The following is a 26,058-nucleotide window of genomic DNA, read 5'->3' on the forward strand; positions in this document are numbered from 1 at the left end:
ATAAAATGTGACTGGAAATGCGAGGGGTTTAAGCTGCAGAGTGACAGGAGGATGAGGCACGTGGAGGAAGGGATCTTGGATAATGACATCTTAAGCAAGGGAGGGATCAGCTGACTCTTCCAGCCAAAAGGGCTAAAGTTGCTTTTCCTGTCTGTGCGGGAATGGTCTTAATCTCTGTAATCTAATGGCTCCTTCTGAGCCTTATTACAGGAATGCTGAAAACATGCGTGTTGGGTCTGGTGAGACTGCGGCGTCAGGGTGGGTTCCTGCTGACTTGAACGCCTGCTGAAGGGAAAGTGCAAAGAGCTTCGTCTGCTGGACCTCCGAGTGCACATGGATGGAGGAAGCTTTGTCTTGGAGCTGTTGCCGTCAGAATCATCCATTTCTAAAGGACTTTGTGTATTACTATAACCTTGTTTTTAACGCACGTGAACACTGCCCTGATGCTAGCTGAGGGTTCAGGTTGGGAAGGTAACCACTGACTGAACTGGGGCAGCGAGGTTGATGTGCTAAGGTTAGTAGTGGATTTAGTGCTTCCATTTCAAAATCTAGTTGTATCTAAACAAGAAATAAAAACGTGGTTGCTGCTCTTGCATTTGAAAGACAAAAGGATAGGCAATATCTTTCTAGGTTTGCATCTCATTGGGGTAAACATTCTGTTTTTCTTCCCATTACTGTTTGTGCCTGCTTATGGAGGGCAGTTCTGCAGATATCAGCACTCTGGTGCTGGTGCTACAAGGTGCTTTGTAAGCACATGTGCATCCTGTGGTTTACGTGAAGCATTAGCTGATTCCCATTCAAGGGTGTCAAACCTTTTGCAATGCTAATTTTAGCAGCTCAGGGAAGAGGAGTTGGTGGTAGCAGCAGCTAAAAGTAAACAAGCCAGGTGACTGTTAGGGAAGAGAGTTAGTCATAAACTGGTAAATGGAAGAAACGCCGTGTGAGGATGAAAAGCTTTAGGAGGAAATAAAGTCCTCTGCCACAAGGGTTTTACATTCCACTCTGTACAGCAGGCTGTGGCAGGAGTCTCTGGGGACTTAACGAAACTGATGGTTTCAGTCTATGATTTTCATACCAACATTACAAAAGAAGTTGGGATTATGCTGCTTTCCCATTGAAATTTCCTCTTCCCCACTCTCTTCATTCTCATGTGCCTTTTTAGACCTTTTATGTGACTAACTGTTTTCTCTGGCTTCTACTTTTTGGTATAAATGACCCAATGATTCTTTGTAAGAAGAGTGACCTAGCAGAACGTAGACCTCATGAAAGTGGAGCTCTAGAAAACCATATGTGGTCTTTAGAGAGACCTGGGGTGTTAGAAAGTGATAAACCTTAGAGGTGACGTGTGTGGTGGTGGTTGTGACCAGCAAAAGACCTGTACTACAAAGTCCTATTCTGTACAGAAATGCTAATACCTCCTCAGACACCCATAGTAATTGTATGTAACAAATTGACTATGAAGCTGAGTCAGAGTCCAATTACCAGCTATGTCAGAACACCCTGGGTGTAATTTCTCCTGACGTGAGGGTCAAACACCCTCAGTAGCGGAGCTGGAGAAGAGCAGAGGAACGAATTCGCTGCATTCATTGGTTTTGCTGTCTTCTCACTGACACGGCAGCCTGTAGTCACCTTTGGTTCAGAAATCTTGAAGCAGAATAAAACATTGCTTTACATAGCAGGCGAAGACCCTGGTAAGAGAGTAAGTAGCTACTGTGTATATCTGAGGCCCCCACATACCAGTTTTGGGCCATAGTAGCCATTCCTTGCTAGATGGTCAACCCTGGCCAACAGATCCTGGCGCTGCAGCATGGCATCCCAAATCCTGCTGACGCTGGTGAGCACCGAGGCTGCTGTGGCAGTGGAGCTTACCCAGGGCTTCTCTCACCCTTTACTCCTCCCCTGGAGTCTTCTTTCTTTCGGCTTAAAATCCGGGACTCCAAGGCACTAACAGGGTGTTCCTGAGACACCTGCATGCATCCCTTGAACTTGTGGAGTCCGTCTGAATGAGGACTGTGGTTTGCGTTTGGTGACTGGTGGGGAATCTTCCCGAACGTTTTCTTTGGGCAGCCAGAGAAGCCACAGTGAAAAGACTGAGTCCAGGCTTTGCCACAGAGCGGTTTGTTCACCAGAGCTGCTCTCGCTTGCTTTGTACTAACAAATTTAAGTTTTTCCAAGTCTGACTTCTGACTGGGAGACTTCTCAAAAACAACAGAAAGTTTCTTAAGAGGTGTGGGAAGGGTTTTCATTATACCCAGAGATGGTTACATGATGCACCATGTGTACTGAGTTCATGTCTAGCCTTCCTGGACAAAAAAACCCTCCAAAATTCTGGCTTCATTTTCCTGGACACGTTGTTGGAAGAGGCAATTCTAAGCAGGTTATAGCCCTTGCCTGCTATTTTAAGAGGTCAGAGTGCAGACTAAGGAGGATTCAGACCTCTGTTTCTCATCTGTGAGGACTCTGCTCTGACTGATGGAGGCTGGGTTGTGCTCACGCTCGCTCTCAACTTGGATTCCAAGAGCATAAAGTTCCTGAGACCAGGGGAGAGGGAAAGGATGTGGCTCCAACCCAGCATGGCAGCAGGCCAGAGTCCTGGGCCGGTCCTTGTTCTGGATCTGGCTTGTGCAATCTATGCATGTCGTTGTCCAAAGTGCGTGAATGGTGGTGGCATGAAGATGCCAGAATGGTGGAGGGCCCAACCCAGCATGTCGTCACACTGCCTTTTTGCGGGGCTGGTTACCCAAAGTGCAGCACTCTGCTGACAGAGATGTATTGTTTTAGCTCCTCCACCAGCTCAAACAGATGCTGCCTACGCATCGCGTTATGTTGGTGGGGTGTGCGCTTGCTTCTGCCCTTTTTTGCTTGCCCAACTTGGCTTCATGAACTGCAGAGTCGTTGTGAAAGCTCAGGCAGGGTCACAGTCAGCACTGCTGTGCCTGTCCCTTTTGTCTAACTGGGCTGGAGATTTTGGGAGCCCTGTGTGGAACCTGCCCTTCCCCGCTCGGCTTAGTCACACAAAAGTCTTGGGAGAGCCTGCTGCTATTCCTGAGCCAGATGTTATTTCAACATTTATAGATGGTTTCACTTCTGCCAAAACCAGGGAGTGAAAACAGTTTCTGCAGTAATAACAAAATTTTAGCATTTCCCTTCATTTTAGATGGATTCTGCAACTTTTCTGGCATTTTTAGTTTCGGAAATTTCTGAAAATTCATAGAGCAGCAGTACTCTTCATGACTTCCAAGCTGGCAAAAGTGTAACTAGCAACAGAAAACTTCCCGCTTGATGTTTTGAGAAGGGGATCTGTCTCAGCTATTGAATTTTAAGATAGTTTGCATATTTTCAGGAAGCTTATATTTAAAATCCTTCTGTAATGAATGGAAAATGATCCTGTATGTGTTATAATACAATAAAGCTCCACTGAAAACACTATATGTAAAGTTACTAATTGGTTGTTAGCATAACTATTTTGTACATAGTAATGACCTCTTAATTCTTTCTAACCTCACCCACTTGAAGTGGGACATAACAGGAATGGTGAGAGAGGAGATAGACCAGCTTGCACAGAGGAAGATGGTCTTGTCAAATATAATGTGCTTTGGAAATCACTCTCCCTCATCACATGAAGTAGAACACTTCACATGAAATGGTGCTATCGGGGTGAAGAAAATAGTACCAGGGGAATATTAATGACACTGAGAAGGAGGATGACGGTTCAGACTCAGCCTTCCCTCCACTGCTTCTGAATCAGAGTTGGCTTATTTCTTATCAGCGCAGAGAGAGCCCACGCTGCTCCCTGCCCTGTAGGCGTATGCAAAGAGACTCAAAAATCGGTCCTCAAAAACTGTGCTTGTTGTAAGTACTGGAGCAGCAGCTCCTCTACCTTTGAAAGAGCAGAGGCACAACAGAATGACGGAAACAAAGTAAAAAGAGGGATTGTTTAATTGCCAAACAGGGATTGTTTAACTGCCAAACCTCTGTTAGGATTTTTTTAAGGCAAATTGGCATGACTTTCTGAATATGACAGGTCACTTCTTCGTTTTGATGTGTGTAGGTAAACCAGACTAAGCTGGAGAAAGGTTATAGTGAAAATGTGGTTTTTGTATTTAACTGTTTCTTTCTCCATTCTACCAACATCCCTATATAAAATGGGGTAGGGGAGGCAAGGATATGCACTCAAAAAATGTAGTTCATCTTTAATGTATCTGTCTGCTTTTTTGTTTTTGTTTTTTTTTATGACACCAATATTCCTTTTAGAAAATCTTTTTTCCCACTTTTTTCTGTATGAAAGACTCATGCAAACAATCAAAAGGCCTGACCACAAGGGAAAACCATTAATTTGACAAAGCAAGGTCATGTTCTCAAATGCAAAAAACCCCAAATAGTTCTTTCTTCAGTTTTCCTTCTTTGCTGAGTTCATTTTGGTTGGTTTTTTTTTTTTCTTTTGTTTTGGTGTTTTTTTTCCTTATCTGATTAGCATTTGGATGTCTTACTTTTTGTCCCCATCCATAGACAGGTTGGGTTAAAAAAAAAAACACCTTCATGTGTTTTTAGCATTATTTTCTTCTACACAGTTTAGCTGAAGATAAAGTGGCTCAGGATGAGTCTTTTGGAATAATAGGAAAGTAAGTTTTTGTGGAAGGAGGATCCTCTTCATAGAGGATTAGTTGTGTAGCTCAATGGGTGGACAACACGCTTTGATCCCTAGATAGCAGTAGATCATATGAGGTGTTGGATTTGGGGTGGTTTGGTTGGGTTTTTTTTTTTTTTGCGCTTACTCTTGAATTACTTTTTCCATACAATGGTTGCTTTGCTCATCTAGAAGTACTCACCACTGAATAAATAAGCGGTTGAATGATACCAAAAAATATGACAAAAGTTCACCCTTGCTGCGTGGAATTTCATTGTGACAGTCGCTGCTGAAGGTTATGGAGGTGAATCAGGGCTTGTAGGTGTCTCTGTTCCTTCTAAGTAGCTAATGCTCTCGCTCACTGGCACCTTAAACTGTGGTCTTACAAAGAGGAAATCATAATCGCAATGTATGGGGAGTAGTTTTTGTGTAGCACTCTGTGTGATGCTGTAACGTTGGCTGCTGTTCCCCTCCTTAGCACTGTGCAGCATGCCTGGCGGAGGAAGTCCCTGCGCTGCATCAGAGGGTACTGCTGCAAGTCCCTCTTGTTGTGCTGGTGGAAGAGTTCCTCGTCCTGACCATCACCAAACAGGGTGCTGGGCTCAGTAACTCTTTCATTTCACTTGATGTAGCTACTAAATGTTCGTATATGAGGCTTAGCCTTCTCAATGTTGCTTTGCAAAATACCTATGGCAAGATACAGAGAGAAACAATTTACGTTATTCTCACCTTTGTGCCTCGGTTGTCATAAAGAACCACCTCCGAGCTAGACAAAGTCTGAGAGCTTCTGCCTTCAGTTTAACAGGACCTCCCCTTAATCTACTTTTTTTAAAACTAAATGATGTAATATGGAGTCCACGAAAAACATAGTTACCAAAACAAATTCTGAGGAAGCACTTGGCAAAAGAGGGATCAGTGATGCTGAAACCCATCATTATGCCTCACCAAGTTCATTCATGGCTTTTCTGAATTAAAGGGAAAAGAAAAATAAAAATCTAAAGCAGGAACAGTAGGTTTTTTGGTTCTTCCCTCTTAAAATGCTGAGTAGTCCTCCTAAACAGGTGAGCTTTGTGCTTCCTGAATGAAGTGTAGAAGTCTAAGCATGAAAGAGGACGTGAATTTAAGATGCGACTTAAAGAAGAAAGGATGGATAATGAAATGGAGCTGCTAGACCGATGGCTTAAAGAAGCCCTTTTCTTTTCCGAGCATCTGGCATGCAAAGAAGCAGAATGTCTTGCAATGTCTGGGATCAAAGGCTAATGTTTTATCTGAAGTCTTTTGGGTAGATTTGTGGTAAGTCTTTGGTGGTCTCTGTGGTTCTGGTGGAAAGGACGTAAGCCCTGGGGAAGGAAAGTCAGAGGTTAGAAGAAGAACAGGTAACAAACAGTACACAATTAAGCTGTATCCAGTTATAGCTATGAACTGTGAACTTGTCTCCAGAGGAGTATATGAATTACAAAATAACTGTAAACTGGTAGAAAACGGGTTAGGGATGTCTCTTGTGGGTCCTTCTTCCATCGCTACTTGTTGGTCAGACAATGCTCTTTGCATGTCTTTTGCTTTCTCACAAGTGGTGGAGCCGTTCCACGTCTTTCACAGCACTGATATTTGCTGCTGGTGTTTAAGATGAAGACTAAAAGCTCTTCGATGTCTATGATGATGAAAATAGGCATGTTTTCAGACTCCTAACATCTTGTTAGTAACGTCGTATGGTTGATTTAGTGGGGACCAAGTTAAAATATTAGCTTTCTGTAGGAGATGGACGTCTGGCAAGGGCAGAAGCTGCCTGTGCTGGAGAAAACTCCCATTGTGTGGCTCCATCGGTGTGGCTTGGGATTTAGTGCGTTCAGTACCAATTAAACAGCATACTTGAACTCTGGTAATGTTCAAAGGGTTGTAGGGAGATTTGCCATAGTTAACATAGACGCAGAAGGGTTATTTCTGTCTTGTTGAGTACTGGTGTTTCCCCACGTAAATATAACTGAGTGCCTGTACGCTTTTTGGCATTTCTAGTTTTTAACTCTCACTCCTTAGATTTAACACTAAACTAATTTGGTAGCTAGCTACAGACTGCAGACCACTGTTTCTATTTTGATTTATTTCTTTTTTTTATCACTTTGTGCCAGAGGGGGATTTTGCAGCATACCTGTAGGCCTACAAAGGGATACTATTATGTAAAATAGCTACTAGGAGACTCCCTAATCCACCTCCAATCCCCATATTAAGGGAGACATCCGCTTTACTGCACATGCAGTATTGAATTAGAAATCCAACCTGCTGCCATGCCTTCCCAGCCTGATGTATCATCCTTCTTTTCTAAATACTTCTCAGATACTCTTCAGTCTCACCTGAACTAAATACTTCGTTATTTAAGAGCTTTTTATCAAAACATTTCTTACAAGCTTGTGTATTCTGGGGAGTAAACTGAAATTTTTCAGTTGCTCTGGTGGCTGATGACATACAATGATGGAACAAAATGCTGGGTAGCTTATCTTTTAAAAATTACGTGATATCAACTAAATTTTTTGAATTGTTAAGTCTTCAAATTTAAATGATCAAATCCTTAGAGTGCAGGTGCGACAGTTGTGTTACACCTAATAGAAGATAAAATACTGTAGAAAACCTGACATGGATACATTTTTTTGGTAACTTGTGAGATGCATTGCTGATGGTGGTCTTTCCTACGGGGTCAACTCTCCTAGGGTTTACAGTGCAAAAATATGCAAGTTAATGTAGTTGAAACACTATTGTTGCATTTCCTCACATTTTTCTCTCATTTTTAAAAGTGCAGTATTACCCAGGTATTGTTCTGCTTTTTTTACACAAGTTGACTTTGTTAGAGAGATTTTGAAGCATTTTTTCAGGGTCATACGTGCTGTCACGAACTAAAGGGTTACCCAGCCTGGAGGTATATAGAGATTGTGACTGTGGGTTGGTAGGATTCTGTAATAGATAGGTGTTTTAGTCTAAATTTCTCTATTACAGATTTCCACAGATACCACAAAAATCACCACTAGCAACTATACCTGTGATAAAGTGAATATATATATGAATGAAAATATATATGTGCATATATATATATAAAGCTGCTATAAATTATTGGCAGCATTCAGTAGCATGGCAGCAACCAAGTACATGTATATTATTACAGTTTACTACAAACTTATCACTAGTGAAGCAAATATATCAATAATATAGCAGCAGAAATACTTATGATGGATTATTTATGTACACATATATCTGTATGTTCACAATAATACCAGTAGCAAACTTATTAGACGGATCTCAGAAGGTGCCAAATCATCCCGGGGGGGACCCAACCATCCCAGAAGTGGGAGGACAAGCCAAACCCTCCCCAGATCCAAGATCACTTAGAAAATTTGTGCAGAGAGTTCAACCTATTTAGGAAAGGAAAAGTACGTGCAACACGGGAAGCTCTCAAACAGAGAAACTCCGTTTTGGATAAAAATTAAGTCATTTTTGTATTGTAGAGAAATAAGGAGGTGTAGGACACCACCACTACAGCAACCAATAGATGCTATTAACTTCTCTTTTTTACCCTGCGTGGCCAATAGATGTTGATGTTTTCTGTTCTCTTGGGCCAATTTTTATTTTTCTAGACCGTTGTCCTGTTATTGCAGATAGAACAGCCAATGGCAGGTACCAATTCTTACTTTCTCAAGATGTTTTCCCCTTTTTCCAGACTGTTTTTCACCTTTTCAGATGATAAGTTGCTGCCACAGTTCCTTGGTTTTGCTCTTGTCGATGGTATCTCAGGATGCCTCTGGTTTCTAGGTACCCAGCTGGGTACTTCTAAGAGGCCAGCTGCACTTCGCAAGGATGCTTCTGCTTCCCAGGCTGGCAGGCATTTTCTCTGTCAGCATTTCAGCAGACGTTTTCTTCTGTTCAGTAATTTTCCCCTTCTCACCAAGTCACCTTTATGGCTGCTCACATCACCTGCATGTCCACTTAAAATGTGCGCTGAGCCTCTTGTAATATTTTAAAGTTTTTTTGCCCAGCGGAAGATAGGGAGCTGAGATTGATGTACCTGGGAGAGAAATTATGGAAGATGATTAATCTTGGACCCAAAGTGTGTCCTTTTATGTTTTACCTTTTTGTGTGTGTGTGGAGGGGGGAGGATCTTTGAATTTTAACTGCCTGAAGACGAAGTCCAAGGAGCACTCTGTTCTCATTGTCAAGGAGGATGCTCATCTGTAAAGCTCAATAGATAGATACCATGGTGAAATGTTCTTACAGGCTCTTCTCAAGGGTCCGTGACCTCTGGTCTTTGTAGCCAACTTCACTCGTTCTACAGGAGGAGCCCTCAGGGCTAGAAAAAAATGTCCTTTATAAGTTCAGTTCAGCTTGGCCAAACTGTAGATTATTTCAGGGAAGAGGGCAAGGAAGAACGCTTCTCTTCCCCCTCCTCCCCCCCCACCCTGTGGTTTCTGTTGCTTAGCAAATGTAAAGTATTTAACTAACCAGACACGGAGGTTTTACAATGCCAGACTGCAGTGCTGCCAAAGCAGCAACAAACGCTGCTTTAAAGAGTTGGAGGGGCCAGAGCAGTTGTAGTGGAGTGGATTTAAATTGCAAAGTCATGTACTTGAAAGTTAGGAAATGCCATGAAATGTGAAGCCGTGACAATCCTTAATGATGAGATGCTGTATTTTTTGTTATGTTTTATAGGAGTTCTACCTCGTTTGTTGTGTACCCTTTAACTCTGCCTCTTTGCATAAAGAAATTCTGCAGCTCCGGCACTGTTTGTCCTCCTAGTGGTCAAGTTTCTGGGGGTTTTGTTTTGTTTTTAGTGGAACAAGATGTAGCGCAATCAGAACAACTAGGATTAAGGAAGCCGGAAGATCTGAGTAGAGTTTCAAGGGCACTTGAAGAAGTTTCAAGAAAACCAGACTGCTTGCGGTTTTCTTATGTATACACAATGCATAGTCACTTCCTCTTTAAAAAAAAAAAAAAAGTACTTAATGAAGAATTTTTTCCCTTTAATGGCCTTGAGAAGATAACATCCCTATCAAGCTTTGGAACTTTTTGTGATATCTTCATGATATTGCTCAAGCTCCAGTGCATTTGAAGTGCAACAGATGTTTCCCCTCAGCTGTGTGCGTGCTCTTGTTCTGGAACAAGGCGAGCCCATGAAAGTAGGATAAGCTACTTATAAACATAGTTTTCTTGTTGGATTTAAAATTCCTTGTGGACGCATAATTAGGAACAGCACCATAGGTATGCCCTTTTGTCCATATCTTTCCATTTATTTACAGGAGAGACAATACCTGCTGCAACAGTGAAAATTCCCTACCCTGCACTTGGGAATACGTTTCAGTTTTAGTTGCTGGAGGATAACTTGGTTTCTGTGTTCCAGCTCTTCTTCCTCTGGTCAGAGAAAGCATCAGTGGTGAGATGACAGCACTCCTTTCAGTTTGGTGGAGTTCAATCTGTAGCTTCATGGTGGAAGCCATCACATTGTACTGTCCTCTCGATTTGTGTAGCTTTTTCCCATCTCTCTTCTGTGCCCTAAATCTCTTAGCGCTGCAGGAATATAGTTAATCTACCACCACCTAACTTGCACAGTGGATAAAATGATCGGAGATACTGCACAAGGGGCTCCTGTGGACGGGGGGAGAGTTTATCAGCTCTTCTGAATATTTGCACTAGAGCTTCAGACCTTCTCAAAACACATAATGATTGGTGTCAGAGGGGCTCAGATATCAAAATTATCTGCTTATCAAAGATTTACAAGGCAATATGTAAAAAGAAACAGAAGAGGTTGCTGGAGGGTATAACATAATATACAAATCTTGTAAAATGACATAAAGCCTGAACCCCTGTGTCTGTGTTGATAGTGGAATTAGCAAGTATTTTCTGTTCTGGTTTTCTTTAAGCTTGAAATACACCTGCTGTTCTACCTTATATTGTTGAGGTGGAGCTTAAAAACAAACCCAAAGAGCAAAATGGAGTGTCATTTTTTGTTGAAAAAAAAAAAAAAAAAAAAAAGAGATTCACAATCTCCTTTTTGTCATGTCTCTTATATACCTGTCTGGGAAGAGTGATCAGTGATAGTAGCTTGAGCATTGCAGCTCTAGAGTAAAGTAAGGGCATGGACAGGGATGCTGCCAGTGACAAAAAAACAAGGCTAATTAGACACAAAAAGAGCCTTATGCGTAGTTGACACTAAGTTCTCGTGAAAAAAGTTGTGAGAGTGTTTGTATAAGTAAGTATATGTACATATATATATATTTATGTATAAATTATTATATGGAGGTTAGTAGGGCACACTCTAACCTCAGAACAGGGTAAAAATCTGAACTTAGTTCCTTATCTCATAACCCCTTCTTAAAAATGTGAGATATTCAGGTCCATAGTGGGGCCATCTGACTTGTATAAAAATGCAGAGGTGCCAGAAATTGACAGATTCCATTGACAGGTTATATGGCATCGTATGACTTTATGTGAGTATGTGTTGGGGGTTTTTCTACTCATAGACATGGGGGAAGAAAACATACTTTTTTTTTTTTTTTTTCTCTTGTTACAACCACTGGATTTAGCAATAGACAGCCTTTCCTGCTGATCCTTTCTTTGGGGAATGAAGGGTACGTCACATTTTATTTAGATAAACGTAGCTTGTACCAAGGCCTTATTTTTGATACATTGCACCTTGAAAAGAAAACTTTGAAGTTGTTTTTCTCCTTGCTTTAACAATTTTAACTAAACATTTTGTACATAATGTAGTTGTGTGTTTTTTATGAAGTCTTTCTAGCCCTTGGTTAATCGTTTTTTCTGGTGAATATGTTTGGTATAGCACAGATTGAAAAACAACAACCACCACCTGATCTGTCATAATTAGGTTTTAATTTCCTTATAGAAATACTTCAGGGTAACTAAATCTTTTTCTTCTTCCTTAATTTACAGAGGAGGAGCTCAGGAAGCTGAGAGAAGAAACAAATGCTGAAACGTTAAGGCAGGAGCTAGAAAAGGAACGGCAGAGGAGATTAGAACTAGAACAAAAAGTCAATGAAGTACTTAAAGCAAGGTAAGAGAAATATCTAAAGCAAGGTAAGATAAATATCTTCGCTGTAAAGCTGAAAGCCACTTGAGATCTTTGACTGTCTCTGAGGAATTCTGGTGAAAGCATCCATTTCCAGCCTAGGGGCTCTTAAAATAAATTAGTAGCTCACAGAAACTGAAACTGTCTGTGTTTTCCTATAAAAGTGCATCTTGTACACCCATGTACACCTGAGTTACTTGGCCATACATACTGCCCTAGCTACAGAGGTGTCCTGACACTTGTCTAGTTGGGATATTCTTCATTTCACCTTCTCTGATGCCCTCCCTCTGGGATCTCACCTACTTGGAGCTATTGGTGTGCACTGTGTGTTACTGAATGCCAGAGCCTTTGCCATGCTATTGCACGTGCTTTGCCTCTTCAAAACCTATGTCACGTCCAGACTGCCCAGTCCTTGTTACTCCTTTTCTAGCATCAGCAAGGACATCCCAGTACCACAGCACAACCCTTAAATGTGAGGGAGTGACTGGAGTTTGAGCCTTCCTTACCACTGCCGTGACAAATGGAAACATGCCTTCCAGTACCCCTAAGTCCTTTCAGCCTTGAGGACACCCACCTTGATGATGCCAAGCATCACATTTGATGTTGTCTCTCCTTAGTCTGCCTAGCTGTGTGGACTTCAGATTTGAAGACCATAGCAGCTGCTTGATGGCCTTGTTGGTCTAGACCACTTGCATACGTAGCTGCCTGCATTATCTTCCTCAGCAGTAGCTAAGATTGCTTGGCTGAACAGTAGTATCTGTGGTTCACCGTCAACTACTGTCACTGAGAGATAGATAGTGCAGGCTGAGTTGGTAATTGTGTGCAATAAGCACTGCCAGTTACTTAGAGTTGACAAGCAGGAACAAACAAGGAAAGTTTTTTGCTTGGATATGAGGTTTCCCAATGCCATACAAACTCTACCCAGCCTGCCGTTTCCTTGTGTACTCATCCTGAGCATAAAAATGCCTTTCTGGTCAGACCAGCGGTCCATGTCTCCTGCTGTTCTGTAGCAATGGGAATAGGAGCTATTTATAGGAAACGTGTGAGCCTGGTTGCTTTATGTGGTCTGTTTACTTCCTACGCCTATAGCATCCAAAAATGCTGTATTAGGGGTATCAGAAGGCACATTGCTGCCTTCTCACTTCGGTATCTGTTTGCAGACATGTTATCCGTGAATTTGTTTAACCCCGTCTTGAAAGTGCCGATGCTATCTGCCACTGGGAGCTATGGAGGCAATACATTACAGAAGTCCACTCTTGACTCTAAAATAGCAATTTATTTTCTTTCCTTTTTAACAGATTTCTTAGTGGTTTCAAGAAGTGCCCCGTAGTTACAGAATTGTGAGATTTGGTGAATAACTATTCAGCATTCAACTTATTTACCACCCTTGGTCAGTCCTTTCCTCTCTTACTCTTCCCCTTTCCAGTGAAGAGTTCCAGCTTTTCCAGTGTCTCCTTAAGAGTACTCCTTTCATCACTTCAGTTGCCGTTCTTTAACTCTTGTGTCTTAAGGTGAAGAGGCTGAATTCGTGCAGTATTCAAAATGTGGGTTTGCCAAGGCATTATATAGATGATAAATTAGGCCTTCCCTCTTATCCTCAGTACCCAGTACCATGGGGTATTTTTGGCTGATGTTTCACACCGATGCTTTTCCAAAATCACTGGTTCCGTGCAAGGTTGGTTCACGTGCAGTCTTGACCTGGGCTGTCAAATTTCATGCTTGGTTTTCACTGTGACTTAAGAGGTACATGTGTTTTACAGAAAAAAAGAGTTTGAAGGTCTGTCTTTATCAATATTAGTGTCAACATCTGTGTCTTGTTGGTTTGTGGACAACAGCAAATCTCTAGCAGGCGTGCCGTTGCTAAATTAAGGTAGCATGACCTGTCTGCTTCAACACTGTATTCCCATTTAGATATCCTAAGGATTACGGTAGCCCTTTTAGCTTGGGTATTGCACTTGGGGATTACATTCAGCCAATTATCCCCTTTATCCAAATCTTTTTCTAACTAGTCTTGCTAATATTCCAACCTTTTTGCGACAGGCAGGTATATGTAAGATGACAACAAAATAAGACTATGAAAAATTTTCAGTTTCTACCCTGAACGAGAAAAATCAGGTTGCCCATGTTTTTTCCTTAACCTGTGCTCCGTTGTGTGAAATTCTTCTACACTGCTTTTTATCTTCTTGCACTTCACTGTATGCATTTTAAAATACTTTTGTTAAGACGACAGGCAAAGTGTTGGCTGGCACAATCAAATATGTAATAGGTCAAATTTACGCCTCATAGAAACTCAATTTTATTAAGCGAAGTAACTGCAGGAAGTCATCTCTGCTTATGTCAACAAAACCAAATTTGCCTGGCTTTTCAGTTAGGTAGTTTTTCATATAGTCTTTAAATAGATATGCATATAAACACGTGTGCATGTAGTCTTCTTTTTGTTTACAGAAGTGAACTACTAATGAAAACCAAACCATGCTGTGGTGTAAGAGGGAAGAAATTATTTTAATAGTTGCAGTATTCAAAAGTATTTGTGCAATAGATCAATACATGTAGCTATAGAAATACATGCTGCAAAGTGTTCAACAAGGAGAAAACAATGAGCTAACAATGTAGATTTTTAATTTTTTTTAATTTTTTTTTCAGTGAAGACCATGGGCTTCTTTCATTGAATTGTTTGGAGGGAGGAGTGGAAGAAGAGGGTGTTTAGTGGTTTGATTTGTCATGGCGTTCATTTTCTGTATATCTGAGTATTCAGAAATACAGTGGCCTCAGTTGAAGTTTTCCACAGACACACTTTGGGACGGCTCAGCATTTGGTACAACAGCTGAAGCTTATGACATTTTGCTAATGGAACAATGCATAAATAATTCGGAATAGTCTGTGTGAGCAATGCTTGTTTGGTGTAACTTGTGGGCTTGTTGCTGCCTTATTTTACAAATTGTGAGCTATCTCCATCACATCCATCACACAGGGAAAAAAACCTAACCCAAAACAAAAAAAGAAGCTTTGCAACAACACCTACCAACAAGCTGTGGCTTATGCAAACCTTTTTATTAGTATCATTGCGAGCTATTTTTAAGAGGAGAAAATAGACGATGCTTCTGCATAAGCCAGTATTCCTTCTGTACTACTTACCTTGGTTAACTCTTCCTGGCCTCTTGTTAAATGGTGTCATCTTCTAGACAAGCGATGTTTTGGCTATGGCTGACTTTGTCCATTGAGAAGGTGCCTCAGCTTGAGGTTGCTCTGGGCGCAGGAAGCGTTCCCACCTGGAAGGATCCCCGTCAGGCTGGGACTCCATGCAGGTAGCAAGAACCTGGGTCAAAAGTTTCTCACCTGGCTGCTGTGCCGTGCTGCGATTGCTGACATCCATACGGGATTGCTGACATACCCTGTGGGCTGAAGTTGGTGCCTGCCTTTATTTTTAAATTAGTAGATTTGGTGACAGGCTGCTGCTTTTGTAAAGTAGCTCCTGTCAAGAGTTTAAACTTTTTTTTTTTTCCTGCCTATGAACATTTGGACCTTGTACAACTTTAGGTTGATGATATTTCTTCTGAAACCTTTTCTGTTGTTTCTGAAACTACCAGTTTAGGACACTAGCCAGGTAAAATGTGGGAGTATCTGGTGGGGAGGACAAAGGCTTCTGAAATGTTTGGTGTGTTTTAATGGGAAGAAGATGCAAAACCTATGAAAGTGTTTTAACTCAGTTTTGTCACAGCTCCTCAGGCTAAGAAAACATGTATAATTGAATGATTAGTCTTTAAACTGGGCTGTGAAAATATCTCCTTTATGCTTATTTTTGTATTTCTGAGGTTGTAAAGTGCTTGTGATAGAAGTGCGTACGCATTTATGTTGCTTTGAGCAGTAAGAAAGATATAACAGCCTTGACTGGCTTCCAGCTCAGCTGTCAAGAGAGTGATGGGTTGCTTGTGAACTCAGTACTCAAGCCAGCCTGCAGGAAAACTGCTTTCAGTATGTCGGAGAACATCCCAGCAGTGACTGGACCCATTTGTGTGCTGCGGATCTGGACTTCACAGAGTTGTTGGGGAGAGTCTGTTGATTCACATACGCCTCAACTTGCAACCATGTTCAAGGCCAAAGGTGCACAAAACCAAAATGTTTAGTTAAGGTAAATGGCCTTTGGTGTCAAGGCTGCCTTAACTTTTGTGTCACACTTGCAGCTACAGAAATAATCCCTTGGCGCCATTCTGTGGGGCAGCATCGAGTGGACGCCGCATCAGTGTGTGCTGGTCATTTTTGAATGCTGCCCGTCTGCTAGTCATGAACGGCTCTAACAGTCGTGCTTCCCTGACTTCAGTATATATTAAAAAAATAAAAAATTAAATTTGGCACATTTGTGTTTGTCTTCTCCACTGGCTGCAGTTGCTTATTTTCTGTTTTAATCAGCCTGTGCTTTCAAATGGGTGCAATCTCTAGTTGCACAAACACAACCTAGGCGCAGGATGGGGATCTGCTGGTGTTACCAATCACACCCTTTTTTCTCGGTGGAAAGCGTGGTCCCAGAGGAGTTCACGCAGCTTGTTTTCTTTGGTACAGGCTGCAGTTAGGAAGCCAACACAGAAACAGAGCCTTTTGCATTGTTCCAGGGACCATTTATGTTTTCCAGCCTTTTAGCTGATCTCTGGCATGAAGAGAGGTTCACAAACTGTAGGAAAAATAATTCCTCCCCTCTGTCAGTGGTCTCCATGTGCTGTCTGGTTCAACATGACCTGGTTTTGGGATTGAGCTTCCCAGTGGGTGTGCAAGCCTAAACAATGAATTCTGAGCTTCCTGGCCCAAATCTGTCTAAAGTGGCTAATTATAACCTGATTCACAGGTGCAGTAATGAGCTGTCATTAACCTGGTGATTCGTAAAGGTCAGGCCCTTCACAGGGAAGGAGTAACAGGCAGATGGCAAGTGAGACATTGCCAAAAAAAAGGAAATAAAAAAGCACCAAGAAGGGCCAAAGCCAAACCATCATGTGCTCCTTATGGAGCCCCGTGAGGCTGCTATCGAGAACTGCTTCTTGATGAGATTTTTTTTGATTATTTTCCCAAGAAACATGGGGAGTAATGACGCTGTGCTGCTTCTGAAAATATATCCCAGCATGTCAAAGGAAGACCCAGCCTGAAGGGTGCCGGTGGTGGTGGGATCCCATCTTGGCTCTGTCACTGAAGCCATTCAGGTGTGACACCCCCCCAGTGCCTTTGCACAACTGGAGCGGGTTGAGTAACTGGCTCCTGCCTGTGTGAACCTGCTTGTGAGTTACTATCTCCTTTCTACTTAAATGTGTCTTCAGCTTCAATGAAACAGTGACAGATTGCAGATGAAAATGCCCACCTATATGGTGTAACCATCTGATGAGCCAATAGAGGAAAACAAGACACTGCTGAATAATAGTTTGTGCAAATTTAATTACATTAATGGCTCTGTCTTTAGAGAGATGGAGCTGGAAATGGAGGAAATGAAAGGACGTAGGGGAGAGAGCAAGGAGACGAGGATTTAGGTGGGGAACCCATGGTTTGTGTAGAAACTTTGGAAGGATGGCACAGAAACCACAGTTAAAGTTTAGCTAGAAAAAATAAACTGGTGTAATTTCAGGTGGCTTTTGAAAAGAAGAGTTGCTTCAAATGCAGAGGTCGTGTGGAAAAGTCCTGAGGTGAGGAGGTGTGAGAACAAATGGCTTTGAAAGCAGAAACCATTGAATTCAGCTTTCCCACACAGATGTCCAGTTATAATTTAGAAATCATTAAATTAGTTCTAAATGTCCTTTTAGAAAAGAACAAGGATGTGGAAAGCTCATTAAATATGGGGAGTGCTTAGGAACGAAGGGAGGTAATTAATTCTGTAATTTCTCCATGCTAGTCGTTGATGTATGCTGATGTTGAGACAGCACACATTAGTAATGACCTTTTCCATGCGCGGACAGTGCATTGAGATCTTTCCCTAATGTACTTCTTAGAGGAACAGCAGGAGAGAGAACTCTATATCCATCTATATTGCTGCAATCTGCCCGGTACAATGGGATCCCTCTTCTTGCTGTGCATTTGCTGATCGGCGTCTCGCTTGGATCCCTTCCCGAGGAGCAAAAGATGAAGGGAACATTTGAAAGCACCTATATTGTCTGATAAATGAGTGATAATGAAATTGCACCCCTGGCATGTTTTTGTTTCAAGCGGTAATCTTTTCAATCGTACAACTCCCTGTCAAGCAAAGCTTGCTGTGTCTGGTGTTCTGTTGTCAAAGCTGCTGCTTCATTAGAAAAAATCTTTCTGTAGGATATCTACATGGATGGCTGAAGACTTTTGGACTGAAGCCTGAAGCATTCTCAAGACAGGTTGGCAGTTGGAGGCTGTGGATAACGCAAATGTAATTTGGAAGCGTGCACATGTGCAGAATGGCAAAGGCATTTGTGTTTTCCAAAATCTGTTCGCTTTTAATGGACGAGAATGTTATTCTTGACTCATTTTGAAAGATGAGACCAGTGATGCCTGCTACTTGCCATGTATTTTCAGAACGTTTTTGTCCCAGTTTTTCAGACAGTTATTTCAATTTTGCAAGTTTTTAAAAAGATACTTTTGAAATCGGTTGGTATCTGTGCATTTCAAGAGCTCACAACATAACATTTTAAGTAATTCTTGACACCTGTTCCTCTCACTGTGAAGATGAGTGGTGTTTGGCTCCGGTAGCGATGGCAGAATTCAAGGTTCACGTGTTAAACTGTGGTTTTGTTTTAGTACCGTGGTTATCAACTCGCGATGTGGAATCCCTTTTCATTTATTACTATGGGAAGAGTCGGGGCTCTGAAGAGTTCTCCTGGCAGGCATTGCAATGAATATACAACAAAAAGGCATAAGTGATGCAACAGATTTGATACTAAATTATTTAGTAGTTGTAAGACGAAATTGAGCTGCTGGTGACAGGAAATGACTAAACCACACCTCTCCTTCCAGCGGATGGTGTTTCCCTGGATCCTAAGTGCAATGAATATTCTGAATCTTGCAAAAGAGCATAAGTTTGGGTTTTTTCCTTGTTTTCTTGTATTATCTCAGCTATGGAAACCCTGGAGGTTCCAGTGCTTCTTTTACCTAAAAGGGAAAAAATTCTTCATCTGTAGCATTTCCCATTGTTTCCATTTTCTTTGTAGGACGGAAGAGGTGCCTGCAGCTCAGCAACCTGCAAAGCCACAGACGCAAGCCAACGGAACAGGTAATCTTGGTCAGATGTCTACTAGCAGTTTGATTCAGTCGGATTTTTTTCACCCCTTTCTTCTGATTCTTAGAAGATCAAACCTTGCTGAAGAACTCGCTGGATCCCTTAAGCAGGCTTCTGAAGAAGCCGAATCTGAAAGACCATTTGAGCAGCTGCTGCTTCTCTCTCTATACGTGATTTTGCATTTACTTTTTGTAGCTGAATTTGCACACCTCAGCAAGGAATTGATTGTGTGTTTTAAAGCTTTTAGGAATGTAATGAAAGCTGTTCCCTGACTTCATCGTTCTTGCATGCCTTGCTGATCCTTGACTTAGCAGAAAACAGGTGTATTACAAAGAAAAGCTGTTCTATCTTGTTCTCAACTGCAAAAGCTCTTTTATGCGATTAACCATATTACTGCTTCTGTTTTCTAAAAGAAAAGACATTCTGGAGAAGGAATAAGCTTAAGAGTTACTCATTTTTTGGACTCTTACATGTGCGTCTACATTGCTCAAGCTGCTGCTTGTTATGAATTCAATAATATGGTGATTTCTGAAAGAATTAAGGCAACAGGCAGATTCTCAATCTTTCAGTACACTCAAGTTTTCCTCACCACACCTCTTGATTGAGACTTAGGCTTTTAAATCTGCAGATAAAGTTTGAAGTTGCTCCTCCTGTACTCCATATCAATACTTTCTGTTATGTGAACTACAACCTGCCATTTTTTTCTGTCTTGTACACTCAAAATTTCTTTCTCAGTGTTATCTGAAGTATTAGCATGTGTGAAGCTACTTCGTATTTTTTTTATTTTCAAGTGGAAGTGTTCTCTCAGCTGTGAACTGCCACTAAATTCCTTGTTTTTTCTAGGTATCACTCATTCATTAATAAATAGTTTGATTTTATTTTCTGTGCACTGGTTGCTTTTTCACACATGCTTAAAAGTATCATTTCAGCTGTTGTAGTTGGCTGATAAATCTTTCATGCCTCTTTTTAATCATATCTTAATTTTATGGAGTTCTGTACTAAGTTTGGTCCTGGAATAGTTGTGACCAGCGTCCTCTTTGTGACCTTGCTGTGTTGGCCTCCTTTTCCAAAGAACCATCTGTCTATTTTCTGAGTTACAGGTAGAGCAAAAGGGGATTGTTTTGTTCTCACTTGTGCTACCTTAAGGCTTTTATCCTCATATTATTTCCACATAGCCATATATTTATGTTATGTTTTTCCATTGAAACTGAAGGAAAGTGTGCCATTACTTTCACAGAATCACAGAATCATCAGAGTTGGAAGGGACCTCTAGAGATCATCTAGTCCAACTCCCCTGCTAGAGCAGGATTGCCTAGAGCACATTTCTCAGGGCTGCATCCAGGCGAGTCTTGAAAGTCTCCAGAGAAGGGGACTCCACAGCCTCCCTGGGCAGCCTGTTCCAGTGCTCTGTCACTTTGCCATATAAGACTTTCCAGACACTGCTACGACTATATATTCCGTATATATAAAGTGGCACATACAGCATAACTTCTGTAGCCTGACTTTAGAAAAAAGAACGTGTGTGGTTTTTATGTATATACACACACACAGTCTTTACAGTGGGTAAATGGATGGAAAGTGGTAATAAAAATACCTCCTGCAGAATCTTGCTTAAGTTTCCCCCTCCCTTTCCTGTCAAATTCGCATGGCTGCAAGTTGATTGTCCTGCTCTCTGCTCAGGAGTGTTTTGCTTTCCACTTGCTTTTCTCAAAGTGACCCTTCAGCACAATAGGAGCGCAGAGATTTACATCACTCTTGTGTACAGGAACTTCTTGACCAGAAAATGTTTTTACAGTGTTTGCTAAAAATTCTCGTTTGTTAGGATGTTTAAGTAATCTCTGTACTTCTGGTAATAAGATACTTCCATGTGCTGTACTTACAGCGAAGCAGGAGTCACCTTTTTATTTTACCAGACTTAGTGCAGTGGCAGAAGGAAACTGCATAGTGAGTTTTACCGTGAAGACTGTTGGTGAAGGACAGGAAAGCTGTACAAATCTGCTTCCCAATGAAGCGTGCGGGAACAGGGGCAGGCTTTGTATGAAGTTGTATGAAGTTGTCTTCTAGTATTACCCTGATACTCAGTGCTTCTTTTTTATAGATAAGCGTAGTCACACAGTCTGTTCGAGACTCCAGAAGTGGTTTTGTGACAAATTTGGGGAGTATGTTGAGGACTTCAGATTTCAGCCAGAAGAGAATACAGTGGAAACAGAAGAGCCACTTAGTGCTAGAAGGTAAACATGTAACGTGACTACGAGAAATTGTTGGCTTATTTACAAGTTGCTTTTTTTTTTCCCCTCTTTTCTATTTTTTTTTTAGCAACCTTTTACATGGTTTGAGCAAGTGTTTGCATTAGAAGTAATAAAACGGAAAGTACAAAACCATCTCAAAAGGTTTGTGAATGCTTTGGCCAAAACATGAAATCTGAAGTTTATCTGCTGTCTAAGCTAGAATAAGAGTTATATTATTTACCACGTTCCATCATATGCCTCTTGAAAACTGTGGCCATAGTCTTAGTTAGGCTGGAGAGCTTTTACATTTCAATTTTTGGTCTGATGCAAAGTAGGCTGTATTAGTTACTAGCAACTGTTCATAACAGCCAAGAATGAAGCTTTAAGCACAAACATCTAATTTGTAACTTTGAACAGTATTTCAGGGACCAAATGTACACAACTGTGCACTACTTGCCTATTTAACAGGTTGTTTTTATCCATTATTTTTCAGGTTGACTGAAAATATGAGAAGATTAAGTAAGTGTTTTATTTTGAGGAAGTAAAAATAGTTCTTAGTAACCCTATTGGGAGGATTGCTGCAGTGTTTTGAAATACTTCTGCCAGTTCACAAGAGGAAATGATCCTTAAATCCTGAATTAGTGTTTGGAGTGCAAAGGAACGTAGAGGAACAGTGGTAGAAGCTTGCCTTTAATCTTGAATTACATAGGGTATCTCTGAACTAAAAATGTAATGTTAATTAAAATGTGTAAGCATGTAACGAATGAGAACAGGGTATTTTTCCAATGGCAAAAGTAAGAGTGTTCATACACCGGTGCCTGAGCTGCTTGTAGTTTGTTTGCTAGTCTATTAGCTTATGCTTTCTAAGAAGGAGGGGTTGGATGATGTGTGCCCCGAGTATGTCTCACGTTTCTTTCTCTTGGAAAGCTGGTAAATTATTTTGGAAGGTGGAGGATGGAAGATGGTGGATTAAACAAAGTAGTTAAGCCCTCGAAAAGTTCTGCGCAGCCAGAAAAAAAAAATGGCTGATGCTCCAAATTGTTAAGTTATTGTAGGGGGGGAAGGTAAAGTTGAAATAAGGGTCTGTAATTTCCATGTAAGGTCAGTTTTGTTCTCCTTATTCTAATATTGCTATTCATTCTAGTTTCATTTGGGAGAATACTTGTGACCTGTTCTCCGTGGTGGATGTGCATTGCCTTCAGAATAGCTTTTAAAAAAAAAAGCACTATCAAGCTTAGGCTTTGGGTGGTTCTTAACTTCCACTCGGTGAGCCACAAAATCTACATCCCTGTTGTCCAGCTGTGCCTGACAACCACCCAGAGCTCTCAAGACCCTTGGTTGCTCTTAAGACCCCTGTTGTCACCAGCGGTTTCCAGGTGTTGACCTTCCCTGCAGGTTGGGTCTAGGATGGTGGAGCAGTGCTCGAGTCCGTGACCTCCTCCAGTGCCTCGAACATGCCCTTCCACTTACTTCATCCGCTGCTTTGGTTGTGCTGCTGATACTCAAGGAAATCTAGTCCTAGTTGTTTAATCACTTGCCACAGGGATTATATCAAGGATAGCTGAATTTCAAGCCAAACAAAGTAGGACAGCAAGTCGCAGGCTCTCTTGAGGGGAAAGCCTTTGAGCGTTGTGAGCTGTACTGCAAATGAGGGTGGGTACTCCTGGGGCCCCCTGCACAACCGAAGCTGTGTCGCTTCTTGGCAGGGAAGGCAAAACCCACGTGTTCCAACAGAGAAAGCAAAGGTCTTGCAGCAGCCCCTCTCCTGTTTTCCTGTGTCCCCTTGTTAGTTTGCCCAAGTGGTAAAAAAGCTTTGAGGCGGTGGTGAATGGAGTTCAATCCAGTTGGCGGCCGGTCACAAGTGGTGTTCTCCAGGGCTCAGTACTGGGGCTGGTTCTCTTTAATATCTTCATCAATGATCTGGATGAGGGGATTGAGTGCACCCTCAGTCAGTTTGCAGACAGTGCCAAATTGGGTGGAAGTGTTGGTCTGCTTGAAGGTTGGAAGGCTCTACACAGGGACCTGGACAGGCTGGATCAATGGGCCGAGGCCAAGTTGTTCAGTTTCATCGATGGGTTTCATTTTTCTTAATTTGGATAAGCCTTTTTATCTTTACATGTCTTGAATATTCCTATTAATTTTCTAATTTGGTCGTTTGTCATTTACGAGAGATTTAACCACTGCCAGCTATTTCTAACGGTTGTGTTTTTCTCTGCTTCTGTTTAGAGAGAGGTGCCAAACCTGTTACTAATTTTGTGAAGAATCTTTCTGCCTTATCAGACTGGTATTCTATCTACACTTCTGCTATTGCCTTTATTGTAAGTTATCCTATTCCTCCAGGAGTAGTAAGGACTTTTAAAATGTACTATTAACTGAAATTCATTGAAACTGCCATAACTGAGCAGGGGTTATGCTGCAGTTTAAGTCAAACCAAATACTGTAATTTCATTTAACGCAAAATACCAGTAGCTGTCACTTCAGTTATATTTCAAAGCTACTTAAATTGTGTATTCTGGGTTTATTGTAGCATAGTTTTGTAACTGTTAAAATAATTTAGAATGATCTGGGCATTGTTATTTGGGTTCTTGTTTCCTGCCTTCCAGTCCTGTAATTTCGTGGTTACTTCAGCCTCTGCAAAATCTCGTGTTGTCTAGGGCTGAAGTGATGATAGCGGCTATGTTTGACAAGCTATCATTCACCATCCGTGCTCCGTGCCATTCGTTAGGATCATACTTACTGATGAGAGACAAAATGCCTTGACTTGGGTGTCATTTCATGTGCAAACACTGGCTCTGTGAGCTAAATTCAAGCATTCAAGCTATGTAAGGAGGTTTGCATGCCACATAACTATTTAGTGGAGTTTTGATTTGTTTTTTTTCCTTCTAATTGTTAATTAAATGATCTAAATTCTTTTGGTCACAGTGTATGTGAAACACTTTGATATTGAAGGAAATTATTACCAGTAGTTGTAGCTGAATGAACCTGTTTGGTAGAAATATCACAGACCTTTTCGTTAAACGATCCCTCCCTGTAAGTTATAGAGCCTTATTTAATGCTACTTTGCATGACACAGCTGAAGGAATATTGAGGGCGAGACTTCCCCCTCCCTGTGCCCTGTGTCTGTCCCTTCTCCTAATCTACTGATTTTTCTCTCGCCTCTCCTGACAAACCCATTCTTCAGATAAAAGCTGAACGAAGGAATTTCAGCTGTTGCTCAGAACGCTCTGGGACATCGGAGACAGAGCAGTGCTTCATTCTGGGGTTATCAGTAAAAAGCCTTGGCAGGGAGGCTGTAGTCTCTGTATTTTCCGAAGCTGGGGTAGGGACAGAATACCTTTTGAAGCACTTTGTGTTTGTACTTGTTAGGTAAAATAAAATCTGTTTTTCTGCAATCTTTTTAAGGTTGGTTAAAATTTTGTGGTTTAATTGACCTGAAATAATAGAGCGAGAGTTTATCCTGTTGCCCTGTATGGGGCTAGTTGTTATAACTCTTCTACTGTACCATTGCTTCAACTGCCTTAGGTGAGGTTAGACCATATCATGGTCACAAAGCAAATTCACAGACCTTAGGGTTTACTTCCCCCACCCCTTCATGTAATCGCAGTGTTGGAAATACTCAATAATCTCTCTCAAGCAGCTGAGAACTAGTTAAGTGTCATCTAGAGATTTGGTTAAATCTTAGTTTCAATATTACATTAATGAATGCAGTGCTGTTGTCAGTCACAGGGTGGCTAAAATTTATTAGGTTTTGTGATCTGATTTGCATGATTCCGAACCAACAGTACAGTGGGCAATGGTATTTCGTGCAGCTCACTGTACCCCAGTTTGTAATCCACATCTCTCTTTTTTTTTTTCTTTTTTTTTTTTCTTCTTCTTAATCTGCAGATTTACATGAATGCTGTATGGCATGGCTGGGCCATTCCTATGTTCTTATTTTTAGCAATTTTGAGGTTGTCCCTAAATTACCTCATAGCCAGGTATTTACTTAAATACTAGATTATTCTCTTGTAACGCTTTGCTTGAAAGATGTTTTATTATTCTTGCATTGAGTTGTAAACTGTTGCCTTTTCTAATGTTGTGAGTTAAGTCTAACAAAGTGAAATTCAAACTCTAATATCGTTAATTTTATTACTCAATTTCTCTAATTTTTGAGTAGTCTAACAAATTATCTTTGTATCCTGTGACTTGGATCATCACAAATGATGCTGCATGTCCTCATACAAATCCCTCAGCACGTTAAAATTCTAAAATAAAATCCTGCATCATTCAGAGTGGTTGGAGGATGTCACCTTAAATGTTGAAGCCTGCTGCTTTTCCCTGGGGAGAATTTTCACCTAGGCCTAGAATTGCAGTTTTGCCTTTTTCAGTAGCTCTTGGCATACTTTACCCAACATATCTTCCATTTGTAACTTCAGTCTCTATTAAAAATTAAGACTTTTTTTTAAATGTACGTTTTCTGTACTGAGAGGATGTTTTTAAAATGCTATTTTAGGCTGATGGTTTCCCTTAAAATGGTGGAGGGAACCTTAATGTGCATATTTTAAAATAATTTTCTGACTTCTTCATTGGTACTTACTCTCTGGCACTCTATTCTCTGAAAGTTGCTAGAATTAAATAGGCTCCTGAATAAGTTGATCTAATTTTGTTTGCAATAAAAATAGGAAAAAATATCTTCTTAATTATTTACTCTGTGTACACAGTTCACTTATGTTGTAAAACCCACAAGCAGTGATTGTGTAGTGTCTACCTAGCTAATATTTTATTTTTTCTTAAATGTATATACCTTTAAAGTTGTCTGTGGTTGTCCACTTGTGCTTTTGTTATGTTGTGGCTCCTTCGTTGATTTGGGTATTATTTTATTATTTTTTAAGCCATAAGTACTTATTGCAGAAACCTACTCTTTAACCTCTTACAAATAATCCATGTT

The 26,058-nt window shown here is 41.0% G+C and overlaps 1 protein-coding gene across 3 annotated transcripts in view; it reads left to right on the plus strand.

Annotated features, from left to right (window-relative positions):
- GRAMD4 (GRAM domain containing 4) overlaps positions 1 to 26,058 on the plus strand; it is a 79,448-nt gene that overhangs the window by 40,550 nt on the left and 12,840 nt on the right. For all 3 annotated transcript variants that reach the window (XM_074584998.1, XM_074585078.1, XM_074585171.1), the window contains exons 4-9: positions 11,552 to 11,672; positions 18,836 to 18,897; positions 21,002 to 21,134; positions 21,625 to 21,650; positions 23,358 to 23,449; positions 25,017 to 25,108. In XM_074584998.1, coding sequence (XP_074441099.1) covers positions 11,552 to 11,672; positions 18,836 to 18,897; positions 21,002 to 21,134; positions 21,625 to 21,650; positions 23,358 to 23,449; positions 25,017 to 25,108 — 526 coding nt within the window. The remainder of the gene's footprint in view (positions 1 to 11,551; positions 11,673 to 18,835; positions 18,898 to 21,001; positions 21,135 to 21,624; positions 21,651 to 23,357; positions 23,450 to 25,016; positions 25,109 to 26,058) is intronic.

The sequence above is a fragment of the Larus michahellis genome, chromosome 1 (genome assembly GCF_964199755.1).
Source record: "Larus michahellis chromosome 1, bLarMic1.1, whole genome shotgun sequence".
NCBI classification, from domain to species: domain Eukaryota; kingdom Metazoa; phylum Chordata; class Aves; order Charadriiformes; family Laridae; genus Larus; species Larus michahellis.